Source organism: Cyphellophora attinorum (assembly GCF_001299255.1).
Source record: "Cyphellophora attinorum strain CBS 131958 chromosome Unknown Contig2, whole genome shotgun sequence".
Taxonomy (NCBI): Eukaryota; Fungi; Ascomycota; class Eurotiomycetes; order Chaetothyriales; family Cyphellophoraceae; genus Cyphellophora; species Cyphellophora attinorum.
Genome location: NW_017253230.1, coordinates 1,510,687 through 1,532,665, shown reverse-complemented (window position 1 = coordinate 1,532,665; position 21,979 = coordinate 1,510,687). Strand labels below are relative to the sequence as shown.

At 53.9% G+C, this 21,979-nt stretch overlaps 11 protein-coding genes across 11 annotated transcripts; 7 read left to right on the top strand and 4 right to left on the bottom strand.

Annotated features, from left to right (window-relative positions):
• Positions 1-676: 676 nt before the first annotated feature.
• Positions 677-1,299, top strand: AB675_2880 (uncharacterized protein; the record flags this gene model as incomplete). The annotated part of the gene is made up of 2 exons (XM_018142887.1): positions 677-958; positions 1,030-1,299. The coding sequence occupies 2 exons, from the start codon at positions 677-679 to the stop codon at positions 1,297-1,299; spliced, it is 552 nt and encodes a 183-aa protein (XP_018005324.1).
• A 701-nt stretch (positions 1,300-2,000) lies between these two features.
• On the top strand, positions 2,001-3,647 carry AB675_2879 (uncharacterized protein; the record flags this gene model as incomplete). Its single annotated transcript, XM_018142885.1, has 1 exon — positions 2,001-3,647. One exon carries the CDS (start codon positions 2,001-2,003, stop codon positions 3,645-3,647), a length of 1,647 nt encoding a protein of 548 aa, XP_018004987.1.
• A 381-nt stretch (positions 3,648-4,028) lies between these two features.
• On the bottom strand, positions 4,029-6,006 carry AB675_2878 (Transgelin; the record flags this gene model as incomplete). Its single annotated transcript, XM_018142884.1, has 2 exons — positions 4,029-5,790; positions 5,840-6,006. 2 exons carry the CDS (start codon positions 6,004-6,006, stop codon positions 4,029-4,031), a joined length of 1,929 nt encoding a protein of 642 aa, XP_018005026.1.
• Positions 6,007-6,342: 336 nt separating this feature from the next.
• AB675_2877 (uncharacterized protein) lies at positions 6,343-6,842 on the top strand (the record flags this gene model as incomplete). The annotated part of the gene is made up of 2 exons (XM_018142883.1): positions 6,343-6,365; positions 6,410-6,842. The coding sequence occupies 2 exons, from the start codon at positions 6,343-6,345 to the stop codon at positions 6,840-6,842; spliced, it is 456 nt and encodes a 151-aa protein (XP_018004866.1).
• Positions 6,843-7,354: 512 nt separating this feature from the next.
• On the top strand, positions 7,355-8,044 carry AB675_2876 (uncharacterized protein; the record flags this gene model as incomplete). The annotated part of the gene is made up of 1 exon (XM_018142882.1): positions 7,355-8,044. The coding sequence occupies one exon, from the start codon at positions 7,355-7,357 to the stop codon at positions 8,042-8,044; it is 690 nt and encodes a 229-aa protein (XP_018005094.1).
• A 618-nt stretch (positions 8,045-8,662) lies between these two features.
• AB675_2875 (uncharacterized protein) lies at positions 8,663-8,928 on the top strand (the record flags this gene model as incomplete). The annotated part of the gene is made up of 2 exons (XM_018142881.1): positions 8,663-8,782; positions 8,839-8,928. The coding sequence occupies 2 exons, from the start codon at positions 8,663-8,665 to the stop codon at positions 8,926-8,928; spliced, it is 210 nt and encodes a 69-aa protein (XP_018005020.1).
• Positions 8,929-9,012: 84 nt separating this feature from the next.
• AB675_2874 (1-aminocyclopropane-1-carboxylate synthase 1) lies at positions 9,013-10,372 on the top strand (the record flags this gene model as incomplete). Its single annotated transcript, XM_018142880.1, has 5 exons — positions 9,013-9,200; positions 9,303-9,448; positions 9,535-9,737; positions 9,824-10,074; positions 10,153-10,372. 5 exons carry the CDS (start codon positions 9,013-9,015, stop codon positions 10,370-10,372), a joined length of 1,008 nt encoding a protein of 335 aa, XP_018005245.1.
• A 2,115-nt stretch (positions 10,373-12,487) lies between these two features.
• Positions 12,488-13,581, bottom strand: AB675_2873 (Zinc finger protein C25B8.19c; the record flags this gene model as incomplete). Its single annotated transcript, XM_018142879.1, has 2 exons — positions 12,488-13,085; positions 13,241-13,581. The coding sequence occupies 2 exons, from the start codon at positions 13,579-13,581 to the stop codon at positions 12,488-12,490; spliced, it is 939 nt and encodes a 312-aa protein (XP_018005162.1).
• Positions 13,582-16,921: 3,340 nt separating this feature from the next.
• On the bottom strand, positions 16,922-18,267 carry AB675_2872 (Protein transport protein SEC9; the record flags this gene model as incomplete). The annotated part of the gene is made up of 2 exons (XM_018142878.1): positions 16,922-18,067; positions 18,106-18,267. 2 exons carry the CDS (start codon positions 18,265-18,267, stop codon positions 16,922-16,924), a joined length of 1,308 nt encoding a protein of 435 aa, XP_018004789.1.
• Positions 18,268-18,693: 426 nt separating this feature from the next.
• Positions 18,694-20,785, top strand: AB675_2871 (Vacuolar protein sorting-associated protein 33A; the record flags this gene model as incomplete). Its single annotated transcript, XM_018142877.1, has 4 exons — positions 18,694-18,771; positions 18,825-19,020; positions 19,072-19,098; positions 19,200-20,785. 4 exons carry the CDS (start codon positions 18,694-18,696, stop codon positions 20,783-20,785), a joined length of 1,887 nt encoding a protein of 628 aa, XP_018005307.1.
• A 76-nt stretch (positions 20,786-20,861) lies between these two features.
• Positions 20,862-21,902, bottom strand: AB675_2870 (uncharacterized protein; the record flags this gene model as incomplete). Its single annotated transcript, XM_018142876.1, has 1 exon — positions 20,862-21,902. The coding sequence occupies one exon, from the start codon at positions 21,900-21,902 to the stop codon at positions 20,862-20,864; it is 1,041 nt and encodes a 346-aa protein (XP_018004939.1).
• Between the last annotated feature and the right edge of the window lie 77 nt (positions 21,903-21,979).

Here is a 21,979-nt window from a genome sequence, read left to right as displayed (position 1 = left end):
GGCCGAACGAGCTTGTAGGCGCGCCGACAGGAGCAAGGTCCTATCGTAGCTGAAGAGCGGTCACTGCTAGGCGAATGACACTGGCTTATGAGAACCTAAGCCATGTTACCAGCGATAGAGAGGTTTGGCTGGTAAGGAGTCGGCACCCTTGTTGACTTCGATCGCAGTCAGCGCGGCTGTTCATAAGTCTCAACGTGATGTGTCGTAATCTTGACAAAACTGTGAGTCGATGATCATCAGTACCTTCCCTCGGGCGTCCGGCTTCCCAGCCTTTCATTCTCGGGTCTGTATCGTAAGCGGGAAAGCGGGCCCCTTCAACGGATCTAGATCTGCGCCGACGTCAACCCGGGCTATGAGGTTCCCTTTGTTTTGGCTCCAATGTCCCAGGGATTGTCCTTGGCTTAGCAGAGACCGTTTCACCCACCCGACACCATGTGGCGGGCAGCACCCCGGTCCATCGCAACCATAACAACACATCTGCAACAGTTTCGGGTCAATCCAGCATTTGACTCGGATGGAGAGTAACAGCTTTTGAGAGGTCTCGAGATCCGACAATATGGCTCTTGTCGCTTTGTGTAGGCCGAGACATTGCCTTAGCCGCCTCCTCTATCGATGCACAAAACGCTGTTGAACTCCCAGATCAGCTCAGATCTCTAGAACTAGTCAGCAATTCACAATGAACCCAAAGTACATGCGCCCACCACCTCAGCTCTACTTCCAGCCTTTAAATGTATACGACTATCCTACGCCCATCATGACTCGCATGTACCAACCAGTAGTCCAGGTCCAGTACAGCTATGCGCCACTCCCCGAGCACAATCCAATTCTGGCCCAGCACACGCGAGTCCGACATCCGGCGACAAGACAGTCAGAACCCCAGATCCGCTGGTTCAGAACAGATACTGGTGAGAATATTGAGGAACCACACAGCAGAAGCCGAAACCACAGTAACAGAAGGGTCGGTCAGCGGAGGCAGCCGTTGAGAGCACCACGGCATGCCAGCAACCGTCGCAAACCACTCTCTCTCAGGGACCCGCGACCAACCCACCTCTTCAACCAACTCTGATTTGCACGATGCCTCCTGCGTGGGTCGGAACAGTGCCAGATGACATTCATATAACAGCTGTCGGCGGAGGACGAGTTGAAGCGCTTACAGACACGAGCCACATAACAGGACACGCGGGGATGGGTATCATGGATGTCGACATGGGTGACAATGCCATGGCAGCAGTGCAGGAGGGTCAGATCGAGCTCTCGGACGGATTCCTAGACTTGCTCAAGCAGGTCGAGATCTCATAAGATAACGTAGGCGAAAGCAGAGAGATGGGGATGGAATAGGGTTTTGGAAGCGGACCGAGTACAGCCCACCAGGCGTCATCGGCGGAATAGTGGGGTAGAATTGTCAGAGAGATATATACATATAAAGCAAAAATTTGCATCTGAATACCGTGGGAACTTCATCAGGTTTAATTCCTGAATTTCTCAGAGCAGGTGGTACGTGTCTTCATTGCCCTCAACACATCTTCATGCTAACAGATTTAGCTGTGGTGTAGTGGTAGCAGTAAGTTGACACACACAACGACACTCAACGCCGATGATTAACTCCTCATCAGCGTAACGTTGTGGTTTATCCCAGCAGCTCCGTTCCGACGGCGGTTCGATTCCGCCCAGCGCCAGTTGGTTTTTCTGTTTTTGCCTGTGCATCGCCAGGTTGTGAGGGAAGTAGGTAGATGTGTGCTCTGTAGAGGTCGGTCGACTGATGAGTCACGCCGCGAGGAGCCAGTTCTTGGCATTCGGCCTCGCCAAGCCACGGCCTTGCCTCACATCGTCCACCTTCACCTGCATTCCGTCAAGTAGGCGACAAGTGACGCAATGCCCGTTACTCTGGCAATGACGAACGCGACATAAAGCGGTCCCTACGCGACCGCAACTCCAAGGGTCAGATCGCTGAAGTGAAATTTCAAATCAATTCAGACATGTCGCAACTCTCACGCGTCAAAATGCCGTCTTCCTCGCCCATGTCGAGCCTGACACCCGTCCCGCCAGACTCGCATCATGATACTCAAGGCTGGCCCTACAGAGACACGCAAGAAATTCCAAGTCAACTCAACCAGCATCTACACGCCTACTACGAAGAAGACTTGAATGCTCAAGCCTTCGACTTCCTCCACTCCATCGTATCGAATAGCGTTTCGCCTCACAATCCAGCAGCCAAGGTTTTCATCCCGCCATCGCCACAGATCGCTCTAGCAGCCACGCTCGCAGTACATCCGAACACCACAACGCGCTCCGAGGACCGATCACGGCATGCGCAAAACATCTCGGCTTTCAAACTTCTTCGTCTCCTAATCAATGTCACAGGACCATACACGCCCTTTCAAAAGGCGTTCCGATTCCGCAAGTATCAGGACTTCTTCCATACCACCAAAGAAGTGAGCGAAGAGACGTATGTGGACACCAGACACCAGTACGCCGGCACCAACAATCTGTTCAATCGCGCGGACGACTTCTGGGCGCTCATTGGTTGGGCATTCAACTGTGCTTGCCTCCCAGACATGTACGCGGAGCGATGGAAGTACTACGAGCCGCTGCTGGACCTCCTAATTCAAATCCTGGAGATCGACTACGTCTACTGCCACGCCAAAGAAGCATGGGAAGACTCCTTACTCTGGTCGTACGTTGAGCTCGCCAGCGGTGGCTATGGCAAAAGTCGCCGAATATTCCGCGCAATCTTCGCCTCGGGCACGACACGCGACCTGAACGAGTTCCGCGAGATCTTCAACAAGGAGCTGAAACGACCCAAGGTCAAAGAAGAGATCGCAGACCGAAAGATCGACCTTGACAACGACGAATTTGCCGACTACGACTCCTCCTCGGACGAGTTCTCCGAAACAGAAGACACTCGCCCCAATAAACGCGCCCGACGTACTCGTTCCGCCCGCAGCAGCACCGTGTCGCTACACAGCGCCTACGAAGCCGACGCCTCGAGCACAGCCGCCACACTTGGCTCTCCCACCGCCCTTCGCCTGCGAACCCGCCTTCTCCGCCTACTCGCCGCACTCGCCACACAACCTTCTTTAATCGCACACTCCTCGAGCGCCTTCGTCGCTGAAGACGAGCTCTACACCTTATTCGTCGAGTTCATAAGCCCCCTGCCCCTCCCCATCTTCCAACAAATTATCCTGCCCGACACTCACACAAGCGCCCCCTTCGACAGACAGACCCACATCGCCATGTGCGAAGCGATCCTAGCCCGCATGCTCGAGAGTCAAGCTCCGAAGAACGACAACGCAGACGGCTCGCTTGACGCCTCGAGGCTGGTGCAGTGCTACCTCCCGTATGCGGCTAGCTCGACGGACTTCGAGTCGCAGGCGCGGGTTGCGCTTTGTGTGGAGGCGCTTGCGAGACTGCTGGATCGGAGTGGTGCTCTAGTGGATCCGGAGCAGAATGGAGGCGTCGATGCACAGATCGTGGGATGGGCGGTAGAGGAAGGTGTGAGGAGGAGGTTGGAGGTTGCGTTGAGGTCGGTGGATGGGCGGAAGGCTGGCAAGAAGGGATCGAATACCAAGAAGGATGAGGACAGGGTTGTGTTGAGGGAGAGTAGTGAGCGGTTGCGAGTGTTGGTGCAGACTGATGTGCGTCATTGAAAGGGTGCAAGACTACCTGCGCCGAGATCGAGGGTCAGTGTACAACATTAGAGCAGCGTGAGAGAATTTCGCTGTGTATGAAAACGCTCAATGAGAGGGGTTGCGGTGACCACAGCACTTTCGGAGCGGCTTATGATAAATGCGAACACATGACGACTGCATGGGCCACGACTTTTCTTCTTCTTTGAGATAAGCGGTCAAGCGATTCGCTCAATCTCCGATGCTACCACGTCAGTAGCACGGTTGTCTTGTATGTGCAGGTAAATCAAACGCTCGTAATGACCACCCATTCGTTGATTGAATCATGCTCTCATCTCTGTCCCCGCCTCCGGCCATTTGCCTTGACATCCCCTTACACTGCCACTTTCTTCATCCGCACCCTCAGGGCGGCGGTCTTGGCCCAATAATCTGCCTCCGCGCACCACCGACACCCAGCCCCGTCCCGCCCCGGTTCTGACTATCACCACCCATATACCCATACTGATGCACGTCCCAGCTCTGGCCTGGCTGACTCCCCTGCTGCACGTCCCTAGAGCGCGTAGCCGTCTCCTTCTGTCCATCCTCCCACTCTCGCTGTCGCTCGCGCTCGCGCTCCATCTCACGCTGAAGGAGTGACGAGGATGCCCAACCGCCGGCCTTGGTCTTGGTCTGGGATGCGGCGCGGCGCTGGTTCTCGAGGTCGACTTCAGTGGTAGTGGAGTAGTCTTGGGGTCGGTGGGAAGTCGTTTGAGCGGGCGGAGGTGCGGGGTTGGAGGCGAGGAAGCGGTCGGTGCGGTTGCTACCAGGAGTGTAGTTACTTGGGTTGGGGAGAGGGCGAGTTGGAAGGTCAGGCTGTTTAGTGGGCTGTTGGTAGTTCTCGGAGTCCTTCTGAGCGTTGGTCCATTCGCTGCGAAGGTAGTCGCGTTCGGAGGCTGCCCAATCGTCTTCGTGGCTAGTGGGCTGGGGTTGGCGAGATGGTAGAGTGGAAGGTGGTGAAGCGGCGGCACGACGTTGGGACTCGCGCAGCTCAGCAAGCTGGCGTTCGAGATCTGCGATGCGTTGAGCCTCAGCGGCAGCTTCGTTACTGACAGACCGGTTGGGAGAAGTGTGGTCGTCGGAGTGGTTGTTGGCTTGATATTGTGAGAGGAATTGGCCATTCAGTCGGGCATCGCTGGTTCCACGCTGACGGGATCGTTGTTGGGCCATCTCAGCTTCACGCTGGCGGACTTGCTCGGCTTCGTGTTCTCGTTGCAATTGCTGACGTTGAGCGTCGGCTGCTTCGCGCTCACGTCGAAGTCGATCCTGTTCTTGCCGTAAACGATCGTCTTCTCTACGGCGGTCTTGGTCTTCCTTTTCGCGAAGTCTTCTCGTTGCGTCTTCCCATCTCCGCTGCTCATCCAGACGTGCCTGCTCCTCCTCCTGCCTCTGTCGCTCTTGTTCTGCTTCCCTTTCCGCCTGTTGCTGGGCTTGTCGCTCTTCTAGCTCACGCTTCTCCTGCTCAAGTTTCTCCCGCAGGCGTTTCTCCTTTTCTGCGAGACTGGGAACCTCAGGCCCTGCCGAGGTGATCTGCCGACGAGCGCCGAATGCCACGCCGAGGTTGCCTTGGCTTGCACCACCCATATAGCCATACTGATGAATATTCCAGGCAGGAGCGGTCTTGTCCTGATCGCCCTTTTGACTCCAACTACTCACTGGTCCACCAGTAGCTAGACCACCACGCGCAAGACTGCTTGTTTGCTTAGTAGGACTGATACGACCGGAATATGCCGCCTTGTTGAGAGGATTGAAGGCGATTGCGGGAGGAGTATCTGCTGCCGTACTGATGCCTCTGGCCCGGTTTGTGGTATAGCCCGGTGATCTTGGACCATTACTCGAGCCGGTACCTTGAGGACTCATGGTCGTCTTCGGCTTGCCTCCTAGCGGGGCTGGAAAGTTGGTAGGGTTGACGGCGTGTGCTCGGCGGCTAAAGGCGGCAATACATTGTAGGACTTGTGCTGGGTCTTTGTTGTCGTAGAGGTCGACAGTGAGGAATCGGTCGTGGGAAGGCAGGCTGAGAGGGGCGTTTTCGCATGCGCGCAGGAAGTGAGAGATATTTTCCATCTGTACGAAGGGCATCGAAGACTCCTTGTACTTGACGCCGGGCGAGACGGCAAGATTGACGAGTCTGCCATGTGTTAGATGCAGGACCACCCTAAGGAGATCGCAATACTCACTTGCACAGAGCGACACCGTCTTTGAGCGCATCCATCAGATCGCCGCTGGCCAGTCTCTGCCCGAGGATGCCTTCTATCCATGATCGTATCTCGTTGGCGGCGCCCGGGGTGTACCGGTCGAGGCGCATCTTGCGCATGTCCTGGTCGAGGCTGGTCACGGACGCCATGGTGTCTACTACGCACTATACAGAATATCAATGAGTCGCTATGTGCATGGCAGTGTTGGTAGACGTGCACAAATTAGATGAGCATGCCTCGTGGTGGCAGTGAGATTCAAAGGTACCGTCGGTGGCAGGCGCCCGGAATTTGGGAACTTGGGGGCGGTCTGCACGCTGACGTTGCTCCTCCGGAAAATAAATGACGGCTTCACTGCCTCAATGTTCAATCATCATCTTCAGGCTGCCCTGATTCTCACTTGCCACGACGCTCTTCTAGGAGCGCATTGTGGCCATCATGAGTCAGCTCCGGCAGCTGTGGGTGAAATGGAAGATGATGCGTCTGCCATGGCGCAAGAAGTTCCTCATCGGTCAGTCTGCCGCAATCCAACAAAGCACTCAATGCTGACCACAGCTCAGGCCAGGACCTTGCGGGCAATACTTTCTGGGAGATGAAAGATGCCCTCAACGCCGAACGATGGCGTCGAATGGTCCGCTATACTAAGCGGACTCACATGGGTGACGCTACAGTCAGCCCGCAGTGGCATCAATGGCTACGACATACACGAGACGAGCCCCCTTCAATACACGAGCAAGCTGCCGACATCACCAGACAATCTCAGTTGAAACATAATGCCGCTCTTGCTGATGCTAGATGGGCAGCGAAGGCGAGATACATCGAGAAACCACAGGCACCAACACCACAGATTGGAGCTGGATTGAATCCGCTAGACTCTGGACGGGCGAGAGCAGCACAGGACCAACAGTCCACTGCAGAGAAGACGGCTATTAATCCTGGGAGCGACTATCAACCAGACTCTTGGACTCCAGGTCCGACTGCGCGGTGACACGACCTACGACCGAAAGCTTACCACGAAAATTCTGCCGGCTCGACATGCAAAACCTCGAAAGCGATAGCCTGAATGTCCAAGGAACGACGCGACGCCTTGAAGGCTTCGCTGTCGATGCGACAGTCACATCCATGATCTGCAACAGGAGAGCATGCACGCGACGCTCGATTTACGCCAGTTTGCGGCCAACGCCAAGACCTTTGACGGCACCTCTTGTCGGAGCCATGTTTCATGACGGAAAATCTGTTCCAGGCTGTGACTACGCCCCGAAAACTCTTGTCGATAGCTGGATCTTCAACGTCACTGTCAGTTGGTTGAACAGCTAGCCTGCGTGGTCAATCTGTACGGCCACACTCGCTGTCACGTCTTATAGGATCTGTCCGCTCTCCGTGCAGCATGCAACGTTCTCTAGCGATGCACGTCCAGCGGACTCGGCTCTCCAACTCCATGCAACTCATCAAACTACTCATCGACCATTTCACCTGACACCTGTGGCCATGGTTTCCACGATGATTGTGAAGCGTTCTGGTATCAGTCCGCTCACACCGGCCTCGCTGGCAATTACTATCGTGGGATGCCTCCTTGCTATCACCATTGCCGCCGTCGGCTATGTCTACTGGCGCAAAAGAAGACTCTCTTCACAACAGCTCGCAGCTAAATCGGACGACCGATCCTCCAGTACGGCTTCGGAGGAGTATCAACTCGAAAGTATCGTCGCTGCCCCAACACAGCCAGAGCGGAGCGAGAATCCCCGATACTCTGTCGGCATCATGTCGCATATGTCAGTGGGACCTCGCTCACCACGTCCTGCGCGATCTCCTGTTCCGAACAATCGGTATTCTGTGGGCATGCTCAGTCGAACTTCCATGGACCCATCTGTGGCATTACCTAATCCAGATCGCAATCGGAGCCGATCGCGTTCTCGTACACGTACAAAGGAGGAGAAGGATCGGGCTTACGCTCGGCTGTCTATGAAGAGCGGCGTCATGACTCGCTCCTCAATGGCTCCGAGATCTCCCGTTCCAAGAAGTCCAATGAGTCCGAGTGACCCATTGCTGTCTGCCGGAATCATGAGCAGAATGGCTAGTCCACGACCTGGCAACATACCCGTCAGTCCGAATCCTGGAAGCCTGAGCGCCATGCAGAGTCCCGTCATCAGAGATCGCGATCTCCTCGAACCGCCGCCACGTTACTCTTGATCGTATCTTGGTCCATTGGTCCTCTCCAAGGCACATCAAAAAGTTATGTTGCATACACAAGCCACTTCTACTGTATATTATGTTAGCGCAAAAGCAATTGATTCCTCTGTCTTCTGTTCGCAGTCCACACGTTGTCTGGGTTGATGTACTTGCCACCGGCATTGTAGTTATTGCACTTGACCACATGTCGCTTTGCTGGTCAGACATCGAGCCTGTTAAGCCCTCCAAGCCCAAAGGTTTGCTGCAGTGCTCAAGCGACCAATCAAAGTATTGCTGCGAGTTACGTAATGCACGACCGACCTCGAGGAGTGATGAGGGACTGGTTCCTTGTCCTCCGTGTACCATATTGAGCGATGATGAACAAATCGAACCGGCTGCGGATGTACCCTGCGCATGATGAGAATCAAAGGTAGGTCAACGAAGATATGCATGGACCGTCAAGGCCTGACAAGCCGTTTCGCGTGGCTCAATCATACCTCGATGTGAGCACACTTCGATGGCGCGGCGGAGAAGTCCATCTGAACTTCGGTATTTGATGCAACATCGCGCCGTATATGAAAGCATGTCATTCCTTGCATGGAGCATGCAAATTACCGAACAGCGCAGCGCACGTCCGCTATGTCCATATCCAGGCGAGGCGCTGGTCTCGCCAAGATCGGCTTCGACCACGGCGAGCTCAATGCCTACCATCCAGACCATAACCCGAATGGAGCAGTCAAACTTCTGTATGCAGAGAACGTAGGCGCACTGCTCGTATAGCCACATTGGTCGCGAAGCTGACAGTAGGGCAAAAGCGTCTGATGCACAAGCGACTGTCCGACTTCATCAATCAGAATGTTCGTGACCTGTTCATCCCTACGTATGCCGGAACCCAACAGGACTAAGTGGCAACCCTCCAGAGCCCGTTCGACACACAATGCTGCTCATATGGCGAGGGCGACACAGGCACGTTACGCCTACGAACCGCAATGGCCAGCCATATGAACGAGTACTTCCGCCCAGTGCGGCAATTGGACGCAGAGAATATCACTTTCGCGGCAGGCGTAACAGCCTTGAACGAGGCATGCGCTCTTGCTCTCTGTGATCCAGGGGATGCGATTCTCCTCGGCCAGTACAATTATGGCGCTTTCCCAACAGACCTTGTTGCTCGGACTGGGTGAGTCTCAATACTCAACGCTGCGTATACAGAGGCCACCGGATGGTATCTAGCAGCCGGATGACACATGGTGAGCATCTCTGAACTTACTGCTCATTACAGACTATCGTTTGTCTACGCAGCGTTCGGCGACTCGGATCAGTTCTCGGAAAACTGCGTGAAGCATTTCGAAGCTGCATATGACCAGGCCAGGCAGAACGGGGTCAATATTCGGGCGTTGCTTCTTTGCAGCCCTCACAACCCTCTGGGTAGGTGCCGGCGCCCGTGACTGAGCTTGCTTGATCTCCTGGCCGTGCGACACTCGATACAATTGACTGATACTGGATATTGCCAGGACGCTGCTATTCGCAAGCTGCCCTGCGAGGCCTAGCAAAGTTCTGTGAGAAGAACGACCTGCACTTGATCAGCGACGAAATATACGCTTTAACGGTGTACCAACGACCGAGGCATGCTAACGAGTCCTTCACGTCCGTCCTCGCCATTGACGAAGGCATTATCGATCCGGACCGAGTACATGTCCTGTATGGCTTCTCGAAGGTAAGTAGTGCATAAGAGTCATCCGGCTTTCCTCTGCCTGAAGCAGCCCGGCGAGACTGCCGAGACGTTGTTCTGACCACATCCAGGACTACGCAGCCGGGGGTCTTCGACTAGGCTGCGTGATCTCCCACAACAGGGCATTTACGCAAGCCGTCCGTGGCGGCGTGTGCCGCTTTTCCTCGCCGTCGCACTTTTCGATGGACATAGCAACGAAGATGCTGGAAGACCGTCCATTCATCATCAGGTTCCTACAGGACAGCATTGAGGCACTGGCGAGACAGCGTGTGCTCGTTGAGGCGTTGCTTGACCAGTCGAGGATCAGTCACTTGAAGGAAGGGTACGTATCTCGCCTCCTCTTCCTACCTACTCACCACCCGCATACCTTGCTCCTCTGACCAGGAATGCCCTCCAACAGTAACGCTGGCCTCTTCATTTGGCTCGACCTGAGCGAGTTTCTCGACCCATATCAGCAGCTCGACGACGGCTGGGCAGCAGAAGCCGCGCTGGCGGCCAAATTGGCCGCTGGAGGGGTTGTCCTGTCGACTGGCAAACGGTACCAGTCGCCCAAGCCGGGCAACTTCAGGATGATCTTCTCTTATGACGAGGGAACGCTACGGGAGGGAATTAAGAGGTAAGTCACCTTTTCTTAGGCGAATCGTGCACACAAGACTGATGGGGGAAGCAGAATAGCGAAGACCTGTCATGGCCGGACTTGAGGCGAGCAATCGGCACTTGAGAGGAGTCGTCGTTTGAACCTGCTGCGTCGTGGTCTGATCGAGTGGATGTTCCTAAAGTGGTCCTGACACAGCGAGTCAGAGAATGGATTGTTGTGATGTAGTTCCTCACTGAATACGTCAAGGCCAGTGTAGTTACAGCGCTTGCGCTATAGACATGTCCACACATAACTGCAACTGCCGCAGTCGCTTATGCCTTCGCTGCTACCTTGAATCTAGTTCAATGGTCTCCAGACTCAGTCGAGCCTGCCACAAAAACATACGCACACCTGCTTCGGTCACTTTGGTCGCAACTGCCCTGTTCACCCGCCGATTCTGTGTTCTCTGGGTTGCCGTTGTTACGCATCTACCTGGATGTCAGCGAACAGATTCGTCTATTGAATGCACACATTCGTGTCTCGTGAGTCAAAGGCCCAGTCCAGGAAATTCGGTCCGGGCTAGTGCAGCAACGACAACGTATGCCAGTATCATCGTAGTATCGCCATATTTGCCGTCGCCGTCGCTGTCATAAACTGCTAGCACATTCGGCCTATGGCGTGGCTCCTCTGAGACCACATCGCACTGTCTCACCATGACGACAGCAAGGGTGCCAAGATTTCACGTCGTCAAAATTCACCCACAACTGGAGGTCCCGAAGAAGCCCACCGGCTAGTGGGGCCTCCGCTCAGGGCCACAACAATCCCTGTCCCTGTTCCAAGCCTCCGACCGGGATGCTCAGACCCTGTGGAACGCCACCGGCGTCATACACACTGACATCAAAGGGTCCGTTCATGAGATTATACACATTCCGTGTCTGATTCGACATGCCGACAACGTCGTCCACAACACCTGCCTGATTATGTGCAGCCGGTGCGATGGTGGCTTGATGGTGGCTTGGAGTCCCTGTGCTCTATATGGAGAGATGCCGTACACAAAGATAGAGATCTGGGTGCTGGGCTGTGTTTTGAAGGAATTCTCATTGGGCATGAATATTGAAAGCGTGTTGCAGGGTCCTGAGATGTGGATTAGTAGTGATAATGGACTTCCGGCCTCGAGCCACCGGCAGTCTACAGTCGCCTATCATTGAATTCTCTATCGGCTTCCCTGGGGCACGTCATCCGGTCCCTGGGGCGCACTGGGCGCACTGCTCGTGTTGAATTTCGCTGATACCGCATAGCTTCGTAAGACGTTTGAGCAGTCGTAGCGAATTGCTGTGTAGAGGCTCGAGGATAGTGGTCGCGTCGCTAATTTAAGCAACGAAAGATCAGCATAGTTTCATCAGATCATCGTTTCAGTGCCAGGCACGTGAGTATGTACATGTGCCTGTCGCTCTGCCGTGCTGATCCTGTCCGTTTGCCGTGCCCATCACGATTGACGATCCGGGAGCTGATCTGGCAGTTGCTCATGTCGGCCAACCTTCGGTCGTGCTCGTGGAACATAGCGAGATAGAGCACTGTGGTCGGTTGCGGGTCAGTAGTGTATGTTTCATCAAGGCGCACCCAGATACTCGAGTGAATGGTCTACACGGTGAAACATTTGACTGTCTTCATGATTTTTCATTGCTCTAGATCTAGCTCTTTGCGAAGTGTGGCAGTAGCACTTCTCAAACCATGTCCTGTAGATTGCAGTGTCAATGACAGCTGACCCTCCCAGCACTTCTTAAACATTAATAACGAATGACTCGACGCGTGATCATGACCGCGTCGTTTGTTGAGCGAGCGAACAGCTGGGTATCATATGATTCGCCATTTCCTATACTCCAAAACCAGCCCTCCACCGTGCGCTGGCACTGCCGCGAACCTGTTCCCTGTGGCGCCGTCCTTGCTTTCTCGCATCACGCGTGTATGCTCGTGGGAGCGTACGACGCTGGGGTATCTTTTGAGGTTATTCCTCGATGCGAAAGTGTTTCCACTGCCAATACCAGTGGCGTAGCGTCCTGCATTTGGCGCCGTTGCGAATTGGCAGCGAGGACCGAATCTTCGAGATACATCACATTTTTGGATGTCTTTTGCTGATTTCGTACATCACAGTGCCACTTCAGTCTTCTGGTTCTTCCGAAGTGACTGAGGCATTCTCGCCCTTGTGGACCTTCTTGTGGCGGCGTAGATTGCTGACAACGGAGAAATGTCGTCCACAACCATCGTAGTCGCAGGCAAAAGGCTTCTCGCCTGTGTGGCTGTACATGTGCGTCTGCAGAGAGCTAGGTCGCGTGAATCGCTTGTCGCAAACCTTGCACTTGTGCTTCTTTTGCGTGTTTGCTGACATTTTGGATGAGAAAGAACCCATCATTGACGCCGGCGCCGGAGGTCCCAAGTGTTGCATTAAGCCTGTCGGTCGAGGCAATGTGCGCGACATTGGATCGTAACCCGAATCGCTTGCCGCAGAGCTGTAATCCGTCGCAGAATCCGCTACTGATCCGACACTAGAGGCGTAGTATGGGAATCCACGACCTGATTCTGCAGAAATCGAGGAATGGGCAGAAGCTTGCGATGGGAAACCGTAGGATTCCATTGAACCGCGTTGACGTGCCTCGTATATGTTGCGTGGTGTCAAATCTGCAACGTTGGCGTGACTCAAAGCAATCATGCCTCGGGATGCGTCAAGCTCATTGAAGCCTGGATTTGATCGATTATCACTGTATCTGTTAGCTATGCCTGACGCGAAGCGCGATGTACGTACGGTTCTGACAGCTTGCGTTGCTGTTGTGCTTGCTGTTGCTGTTGCTGTTGTTGCTGCTGAGCAAGTTGTTGCGCATATGACATTGTCGGGTATGCTGTTGTATACGCTGACGCTGGCTGCTGGGGCGCTTGAGAATATGTTGGCTGCTCGGTATATGCTGATCTGGAGATATCTTGACCAACATTTAGTCCGTCTGTCACGTTGTAACCAAGATTGGAGAACTGGCTACCTGAAGCTAACGGCGCAGAGACCGGCGGCATGGAGTACGGCAGAGACAGTTGCGGTCGCGATGTCTCAGTCTTGGGGATGGTAGAGTATGCCTGCTGACTGCTGGTCTGATGCGACCAAGGGTCGCTGAAGTTTGTCTGTGACTGCATGTTGCTGCCGTACATGTGGTCGAAGTTGGGGACGCCGCCGTAGTGACGACTTTGTTGATCAATGACCATAGTCATGAGGAAGGTTTATTGAGAATAATGCAAGGAGCTTGTGTGTAGCTGACTTGCGATGATGAGGTCGATCTGTTTACTGATAGACCAGATTGCTGGAGTGCTGAAGTAGATCCAGTGAAGTATGGCGGAGGGGATCGGCGAGGTTAAGTAGAATATGTGTGGAGGATAGACAGAGGAGTGAGCTGCCAATGGGAGATGTGGCGTTGATCTGATGTCGATCGTTGCTGTTGCTGATATAGCGGCTCCCAAGGTACAGTGCCCCTTTCCAGAAGAACCTGGCAGATAATGCTATCGCGTTGGCGACGTTATACTGCACACGCTTACGGCAGATCTGCAGTGATAGTCGGGTTGATGAAAGTAAGGCTTTGATTCCCGAGAATTAGTCGTTGTTCCTTCAGTTGGAAGATATGTTTCAGTAGTGGAATGTTTGGATAGATTGATGAAGATCAGCGCTCAGTGGGGAATGCGACATAGATATGTAGTTCCTGGTACTGAGAAGGGCTATGATGCTAAAGCCACGCTTCCTCTACTTGGATGGTGTAAGAGAACGAGATGGACCCCCAGAAAGGGTCTGAAGGTCAGGTTTTCAAGTTCCGACTTGTTGTAACCAGATGCAGGGACAAAGTTGCGTCGGTCGAGGCGTTACCCGGATCCTTGTGGTTGGATAGGTTGCAAATGGCTGGGTAAGGCGATGTGAGGGCAGAGTTGTGGTTGGATGACGATAGCTCTGAGGCAGAGAACAATATCTTGATGGGGTACTGACGGTGGTGGTGAGGCCGGTGCAATGCCAGATTGACCCTGCAGTGAAGAAGTGGAAACGCATCGTCATTGAGGAATGTGAGATTGGTCGAAGGACCCATCAGTTCAGCTGTCATTGGGTCCGAGAAGCAGGGGTGGCTTTCGGAGAGTGTCCGTGGCTTGCAAAGAGGGTCTTGCAATGATGCAAAGCTTGCCCGCACTGATCTTACAGCCAATCCCGTAAGACTGATGCGAAGGTGGCTTGAGGAAGCGAAAACCCACCGCACTGTGCCCGCTTTAATTTCAACTGCACCGATGAAGTCGGTCCCTTGTCTCCCAATTGGGAGTTGCACGAGTGTACCGCGCAGCGTCTCGGATATGTCCACGATCAAGTTTGAAGCTTTCTACCCAACAGTGAACTCGCAAGCGATGGTTTGGGCAGTAGTGGTATTAATTGATTGCGTGCGTTGGGAGCTAACAGGACGAGGAACCAGGTCGCAACTTCGTCAGTCGCACCTACCGTGAATGCGTAGATACCTTCCATGCATCTTTGCTGTGACTTGTTCACTTGCGCGCGACCACAGTCGCAGATTGAACAGATAGAGAACTTGCTCCGCCTAAGCATCCGCCCAGAACCCGTAAAACGGACTATGCACACTTTGGCCTATGTCGTCCCCGGAGGCTCGCCGCCATCACTAAAATTCTCGAGTCCGAAGCTCGAGGTTGGAAGGAATTCTCAAGAGACGCTAGACTAGCGGCGAATCTTGGTTGAATTCGTTCCGAGTCAGGCTGATGCACTGCCTCATTATTGAAGCAACTCTTCTGGTTCTTAGCAGCAGCTTGTCCGACAAGGCCTGTGCGAGCACTGGTTCGTCTCGATAGGCAATCCCCCGTCCTTCCCATTCAGGAACAGCTCAATTGCTCCAGGGCACTAGGAAATTCTGAAACGCAGCCAAGCTCGACTAATCCGTCAGGCGACTGCTGGAGATCTGCGACTCGTCGTCCTTTGCTCGGCAGAGCACAATGCCTTAACACGTAGTGACTCGTGATATCTTGTAAAACATCAGACTTACGTGTTACATCTCAGCTATGGCCAATCTGCTGTCTTCTGTCGCACATCTACGTCAGCGACATCAATTTAATTTCGCTGCGACGAGGCCACAGCTCCCATGAGACGGTCTCGCGACGTCGAATCGTTCTCGAATGCACCGGTCTTCTGCGTCACGGTTAAGACGGCAATCTCTCCACAGAAGCTGCAAGCCCTGCAAGCCTCGCTGCAGGCTCGATCTTGTGGCGTTTTTGGCGGCTTTCCACAAACCAAACGCCGAGCCGCATCCTTCATGAAAGCTTCAAAGACAAGCCCTAGCTGCAACGTCCATTGCTACCGCCCAATGCAACGTGCTGCGTGTTATACTTCGAGGATAAGCACGAGATCGTTCGCTCCATTGAAAGCTGGCCATTTCTTGCCAGAACCTGCACCTCATGCGCTTCAGATGAGACAGGCGCATTGTGTGTAGGAAAACCTGTCGGGGTTGACTACGGGGCTGCAGCGGTATGGAGCTTTCGCCGTTGAATGATCGTCGATCAAGTGGACTCAACCTTGAAGCCACTGGTGACCAGGTGGGACTGCAGTGTCAAAATCGGGACCCCTTAGAGTCTCAGAGCTGCTCCGGAGGTGATAGTGCGTCTGCTTCTCGAATAGTCCTGGGGAATGATAGTGCTGCCAGGCCCGAGCTTGACTAAATGACTATGATTGCGTTATGTCGACCGCTCTTCGGTCTGCAATTTCCCTGTCAGCGAAAGACGTGCTCGAGCATGCATCCTTGCGACAGTAACAGACTATTTGTTTTGCTAGCGCTTTTGCGTTTGTTGTCGCCGAAGGAATGCTGGGTCATCCCAAGCCAAGGTTCTCTTACAATCAGAAGGAGACATGCGGCAGCATCAAAGACAGCCTACCGCAGAAAACCTTCCAGAGAGTCAGCGCGTTGAACCCAACGGTGGGATACACGCTCAAATAGTAGACATGAAGTCGATATTAAACCCATGATCGACCATTTCGCGCGGGTAGTCGATCATTTGCAAATCTTGCCACGTGTTGAGACAATCCTTACTGCTATGAGCAGTTGAAGTAACAACACCACGTTTCGCCGATCAAGTGGCGACGATCACAGCACTGAGTAGGAATTGTGACACAAAGGACGAAAGCTGATCTAAACATATGTGCATGAATAGCCCACCGCTGCGAATCTTTCTATGATGTCCAAACTTGCAGATGGCAACGCAACAGTCGATGCGTCCTGCTGTCGATGATTCCTGAACAACGACCCAGCGATGCAATCAAGCCGCTGGGTGGCGAGCATGGCGGTACAATCAAGACAATGAATTCGCTCGTCAATAGTCTAATGTATCCTCTTGAGTTCTGTTTTGGAGTGTCTTGGTCAGCATTGCTTCGAATACGATCATGAGAGGAGAGCTTCCATGGAGGCAGAAAGTCATGTTCTGGGAGTCCTGTGCGTCCGAGCTGAGCCCACGCTCGCGTCCTTGCTCAAGGCCTGACAGGAGGTGGCGGAGGCACTTACTTTCTGTTTGCCAGTGGAGACGGTCGTCAAATTTGTCGCCCTGTAGTGACGATGATCAGCACACGCATGACGAACAGACACTTAGGCCTCACCTTGTCGCTGATTCCCTCAATCAATTTGTTCTGGGATTCTATTTCCTGTCCGGTGGCCTTGGCCAGCAGATTCAGCCTCTTGGCCGCTCCGGTGAGATCGTCGAGGTTGCGATCGATTTCGTCCTCCATACGGTCGTCATCAGAATCTGCCTCGAATTGATACTTGGACCGTTCGGCAAGATTCGTCTTGCGAGGTCCTGTGCTGTATGTATCGTCCAAGCCCTTGAAGTTGTGGTTCATGCGCTGTGTACTCCGGAATGCTTGCTCGCGCGTAGCCTCGCGCTGCTCACGCTCGAGGCGATGGCGCTCCATGATCTTGTCGTCTTTCTCCTGTTGACGAGCCTTCGAGTTGAAAGGATTGCCCACATGGACGGCAAACATGCTGCGATTAAGCTTCTTCAGTTCTTTCTGCTTGTCGTCAGACATGCTGACCTGGTTGTTGGCAATATCAAGATTCCGGTCTGTGTTGTGCATCCGCTCGCCTTGAGCGCCGAGTCGAGCCAACGTGTTCCGTCCGGTCTCCTCAGCCTGAGCTGCTATACGCAGAGCGTTGCGTGTCGATGCCACGTCCTGCTGTTTCATGGATTTAATTTCTGACTTTGATGCCTGGATATCTTCCTCCTCTTCCTCTTCTGCCGTCAACTGTCGATCACCGTACGCGCCATAGCTCGTATCACCACCACTCTGGTCCTGGCTTTGATAGGCATAATCTGGAGGTCCTTGCTGTTGCCGCTGTTCAAGTCTCTGAGCGGCACCACCAAAAAGAGCGTCTCTGTTGTCATCGGGCGTCGTCTCGTAACTAGCTGTTCGACCAAGGCCGCCGTAGCCGCCCGATCTTGCCGCCCCTGACGGTTGCGGTGCACCATACGGATTTCCGCCACTACTGGCACCCCCGTAGGCTCCTTGGTTGGCATATCGATCAGGAGCATAGCCTCCGCCACCACCTCCCTGATATTTGTTGTCGCCCTGGGCCGCTCCGTATCTGTTGTTGGGGTAGCCACCCGCTTGACTATCGTATGCACTGGGCTGTTGACCATATCCTCGATTCGGCGGGGCTTGGCTCATGCTGCCGTAGCCGCCCTGGGAGGCTGGGGAGGCCCCTGCGGGGCCTGAGTGACGCCAGCGTTCATCTTCGCTCGTGTGTATGGATCGGGAGGGATAGCGGCTTGTGCATAAGGATTGCTGTTCTGGGGCGCAGGCGACTTGGACTTTCCCTTGCTGCTGAACAGGGCGTTCCTGTTCGAGTCATCGTCCCCATCCTTCTTCTTGAGAAAGCCCATATTGTGTGAAAGTCGGTGAAGGTGCAGTTCGGGGACAAAGGATAGCGCGAGAGTCTCTCCGTTGGGCTCAGTAAGGTCTTTCAGTAACACCAGCTGAACGAGGGGATAGAGAGGTCGTAGAGAACTCTCGGGGACTGTTCAGTAGAGGTGAAACAGAGGACATGTTCTTTGTGGCGCTGCTGGTAACCACTCTAAGTCACCAGTGAGCGTTTCAGCAATGCGAGAGCCTAGAATCTCCGCCCCGCAGCGGCGTTTGAAACAAGGGACTTTGGTCGCCAAGCCCACTCCCCGGTACCTCGAGAGACACTGGTACCACACCCAGATGTCCAGCAGCTCTGAGAGACAAACCTCCAAACATGTCCTGATACCTTGACATTCGGGGAGCGCGATTACTCGCAAGAACTTCTCCAGGTAGACTGATGATTCATGGCTCCTGATGTCGGTCGTGAGGCCGAGTACATCCGCGAAAGAGCAAAGAAAGACCTGCTTGGGTTGCTCGAAGGCGTGAGTCTCGCACAGCCGCTTGCGTGTTGCGCGGCACACTGATATACCATCAGGTCAGAGGCAAGAAAAATCTTGTTCTGAGCAAAGACCTCACCGGTCCACTTCCGCTCTTCGTCAGCTCAGCCACGCTCAAGGATTATGGCGTTGACAAAGTCTTCGAACTGGAGAACAACAACACCGACTCCTCTCAACGCAATATCGTCTATTTAGTTCGCGGAGAGAAGGCCGCGACTGTGCAAGCTGTTGTTGGTGAGACACTCGACCTACACGGCAGGTGGTATTTGTGCTGATCTACGATAGAACAGGTCAAACAGCTTCAACGTCAGGGTAGCACAGAACATGAGATAACCATCGTCTGGGTGCCTCGGCGAACACTTGTGTCCAACAAGATACTCGAAGATGAAGCATTTTGGGTGATGTGAACATAGCCGAGCTTCCATTGTACTTCCTTCCATTGGAAGACGATTTGTTATCGCTGGAAGCGAATGAAGCCTTCAACGACCTGTACTGGCACCATGACACGACCTCGATCTTCCTGGCCTCTAAGGCTCTGATGCAGATCCAACAGCGGCATGGGTTGTATCCAAGAATGCTTGGAAAGGGCGACAATGCTCGCAAGCTAACATCATTACTGCAACGCGGTCGCAAAGAGCTTGATGCCGACGAAGCGACCACCCAATACACGAACCTGCCGAGCACAACCATCGAGAGCCTAGTAATCATCGACAGGGACGTTGACACGGCGACGCCCCTGCTAACACAATTGACCTACGAGGGCTTGATCGACGAGTTGGTAGGCATCAAGCACAACCAAGCAGAAATCGACTCCTCCGTCATTGGCGCTGCACCACAACAGCGGGGCGCTTCATCGGCAGCAACTCAGCCAGCCCGGCAGTCGTTGAAACGCATAGTCAAGCTAGACAATTCCGACGCTTTGTATGCCCAGCTTCGCTCCGTCAACTTCGCAAGAGTTGGTCCGATGCTCAACCAGGTTGCACATCGTCTGCAGTCTGACTACGAAGGTCGACACAGCCGTGGCATCAACGAGCTTCGCGACTTCGTGAACAAGCTACCAGGCTTTCAGCAAGAGCATCAGTCCCTTGGCATTCATACCAATCTCGCAGATGACCTGATCAAGCGCACTCGCACAGACATGTTCTTGAAAGAGCTCGAGATTCAGCAGAATTTAGTTGGCGGAGGCGACCCATCATATCAGCACGACAGCATCGAGGAGCTGATCTCTCGTGATGCACCAGTCGCCACGGTCTTACGCCTCCTTTGCCTGGAGTCTACGGTCGCAGGCGGTATCAAACCTCGGGACCTAGAGTCCTTCAAACGCCAGATATTGCACGCATATGGCTACCAACACCTCCTTACCCTGCACGCACTAGAGAAGATGGAGCTGTTACAGCCACGCACTGGCGCCAACGCTCTGCTCCTGCCGGTCGGCGGAGCTCAAAGCGGATCCGGTACCAAGACCAATTACTCGTACATGCGCAAAGAGCTTCGTCTCGTCATCGACGAATATAATGAGGAGAAGCCCGAAGATATCGCCTTCGTCTACTCTGGCTACGCGCCACTCAGCGTCCGTCTCGTGCAATGTATCCTGCAGAAGCAGTACCTGCAGACTTTGCACAAGTCACCGCTCCCATTGACACCGGCTAGTACGGGATGGCAAGGATTCGAGGATATTCTGAAGTCTGCAAAAGGTCCGACGTTCAATATCGTGCAGAGGCCGAGTGACGAAAGGGCAGCCAAGGCTAAGGCGGTCTTGACCGGCAATGCTGGGCTGAAGACAGTCTTCGTGATGTTTCTGGGCGGCATCACTTTTACGGAAATCGCTGCGCTCAGATTTATCAACAAGCAGCTGGAAGAGTCCGGTCAGCGCCGGAGGATCATGATCTGCACCACTGGCATTGTTAGTGGAAGGAGCATCATGGAAGGCGTCATCGAAAAAAGCACGCTTGGATCGGGCATCAAGCGGGCAGCTACAACGGCGTCAGCCTCACAGTAGTAATTGCTGGTGCCTTCCAAGTGCTTGGATGTCCATCATTTGTCGTTCGCACTGACACTGCTATTGCCCATCGAATTCACATCTTCGCCGCGCTCTTTCCCTGACCCACCTTTTCGATATCTCCTCCGATGACCTTGAAGACGCCCCAAACACCAGCGTGATCGGTGACCCACCCGCCATCCATGCCTTCTACCTCAATCAGCTGCTTCTCCACCGCCTTATCTTCGACCTTGACACCCAGTCCGAACCTTTCAAACCCAATGCACTCCAACGCGTCACCACAGAAGAACAGCTTGTCCATCCGACTACACCCAAACATCTCCCGTTGCTTCACCGGCGCCATCTGGCCCCAAGTGTAACCCGCATCGTCGTCCTCGTTCCCTCCGTGTACGAGAAATGCGTCTTTGAGGTTGTTGTCGGAATGCAGCGTTCGGTCAAATGGCTGTATGGCGTTGAAGTCTCCACCCATGATACCGCCAGCGATGCCGGACTCGTGGAGGTACTTGGCCGTAGTCTTGACTTGTTCAGGCCGGAGAGGCGGGTCAGCGATCAAGCTTTCAAGATGTGTGTTGCAGAGGCGGATGGTGCGGTCGGGGTTGGCAAATGTGAGATCGACGAAGAGGCCGTCCCGCTCCATCTTGGTAGCAGAGTAGTGCACGCGGAAAGTGCGTGAGATCGGCAGGGAGTGGTGGATAAGCGTTGTGGTGCCGTAGTGACCAGACTCCCAGTGCTCCTTGTCAAGGTCTGTGACGTGATAAGATGAGCGAATCCATGGTTGAGATTGGATTAGTAGGAGATCGGATTCGAGCATTTCGTTGAGGAAGATGATGGAGGGATGGCTGTTGCGAGTGGTGAGCTCGTGGAGATGGTTGAGAGCGACAGTCATTCGCTGGTCTTCATATGGAAGCATGAAGTCGATGTTCCAAGAGAGAACATTGAATGTTGTCGGCGTTGGGTGGGCAGACGCTGATACTGACTCTGTCGTACACGGTTTCCATGACTGTGATTCCGGCTTGAAGGTGTAGTATGGTTGTGGAACAACTTCCTGTCGATTCCATGGTAGACTGGTCTTCCGTTTGCTCTCGACAAGGGCAATGATTTTCTGTAGATCTGGCATCTTCTTTATTGGCTTGTTGCTGAAGATTTTCCTGCTGTAGCTAGGGCTCGAGCTGGCAATGGACCGTCGAGACGTAG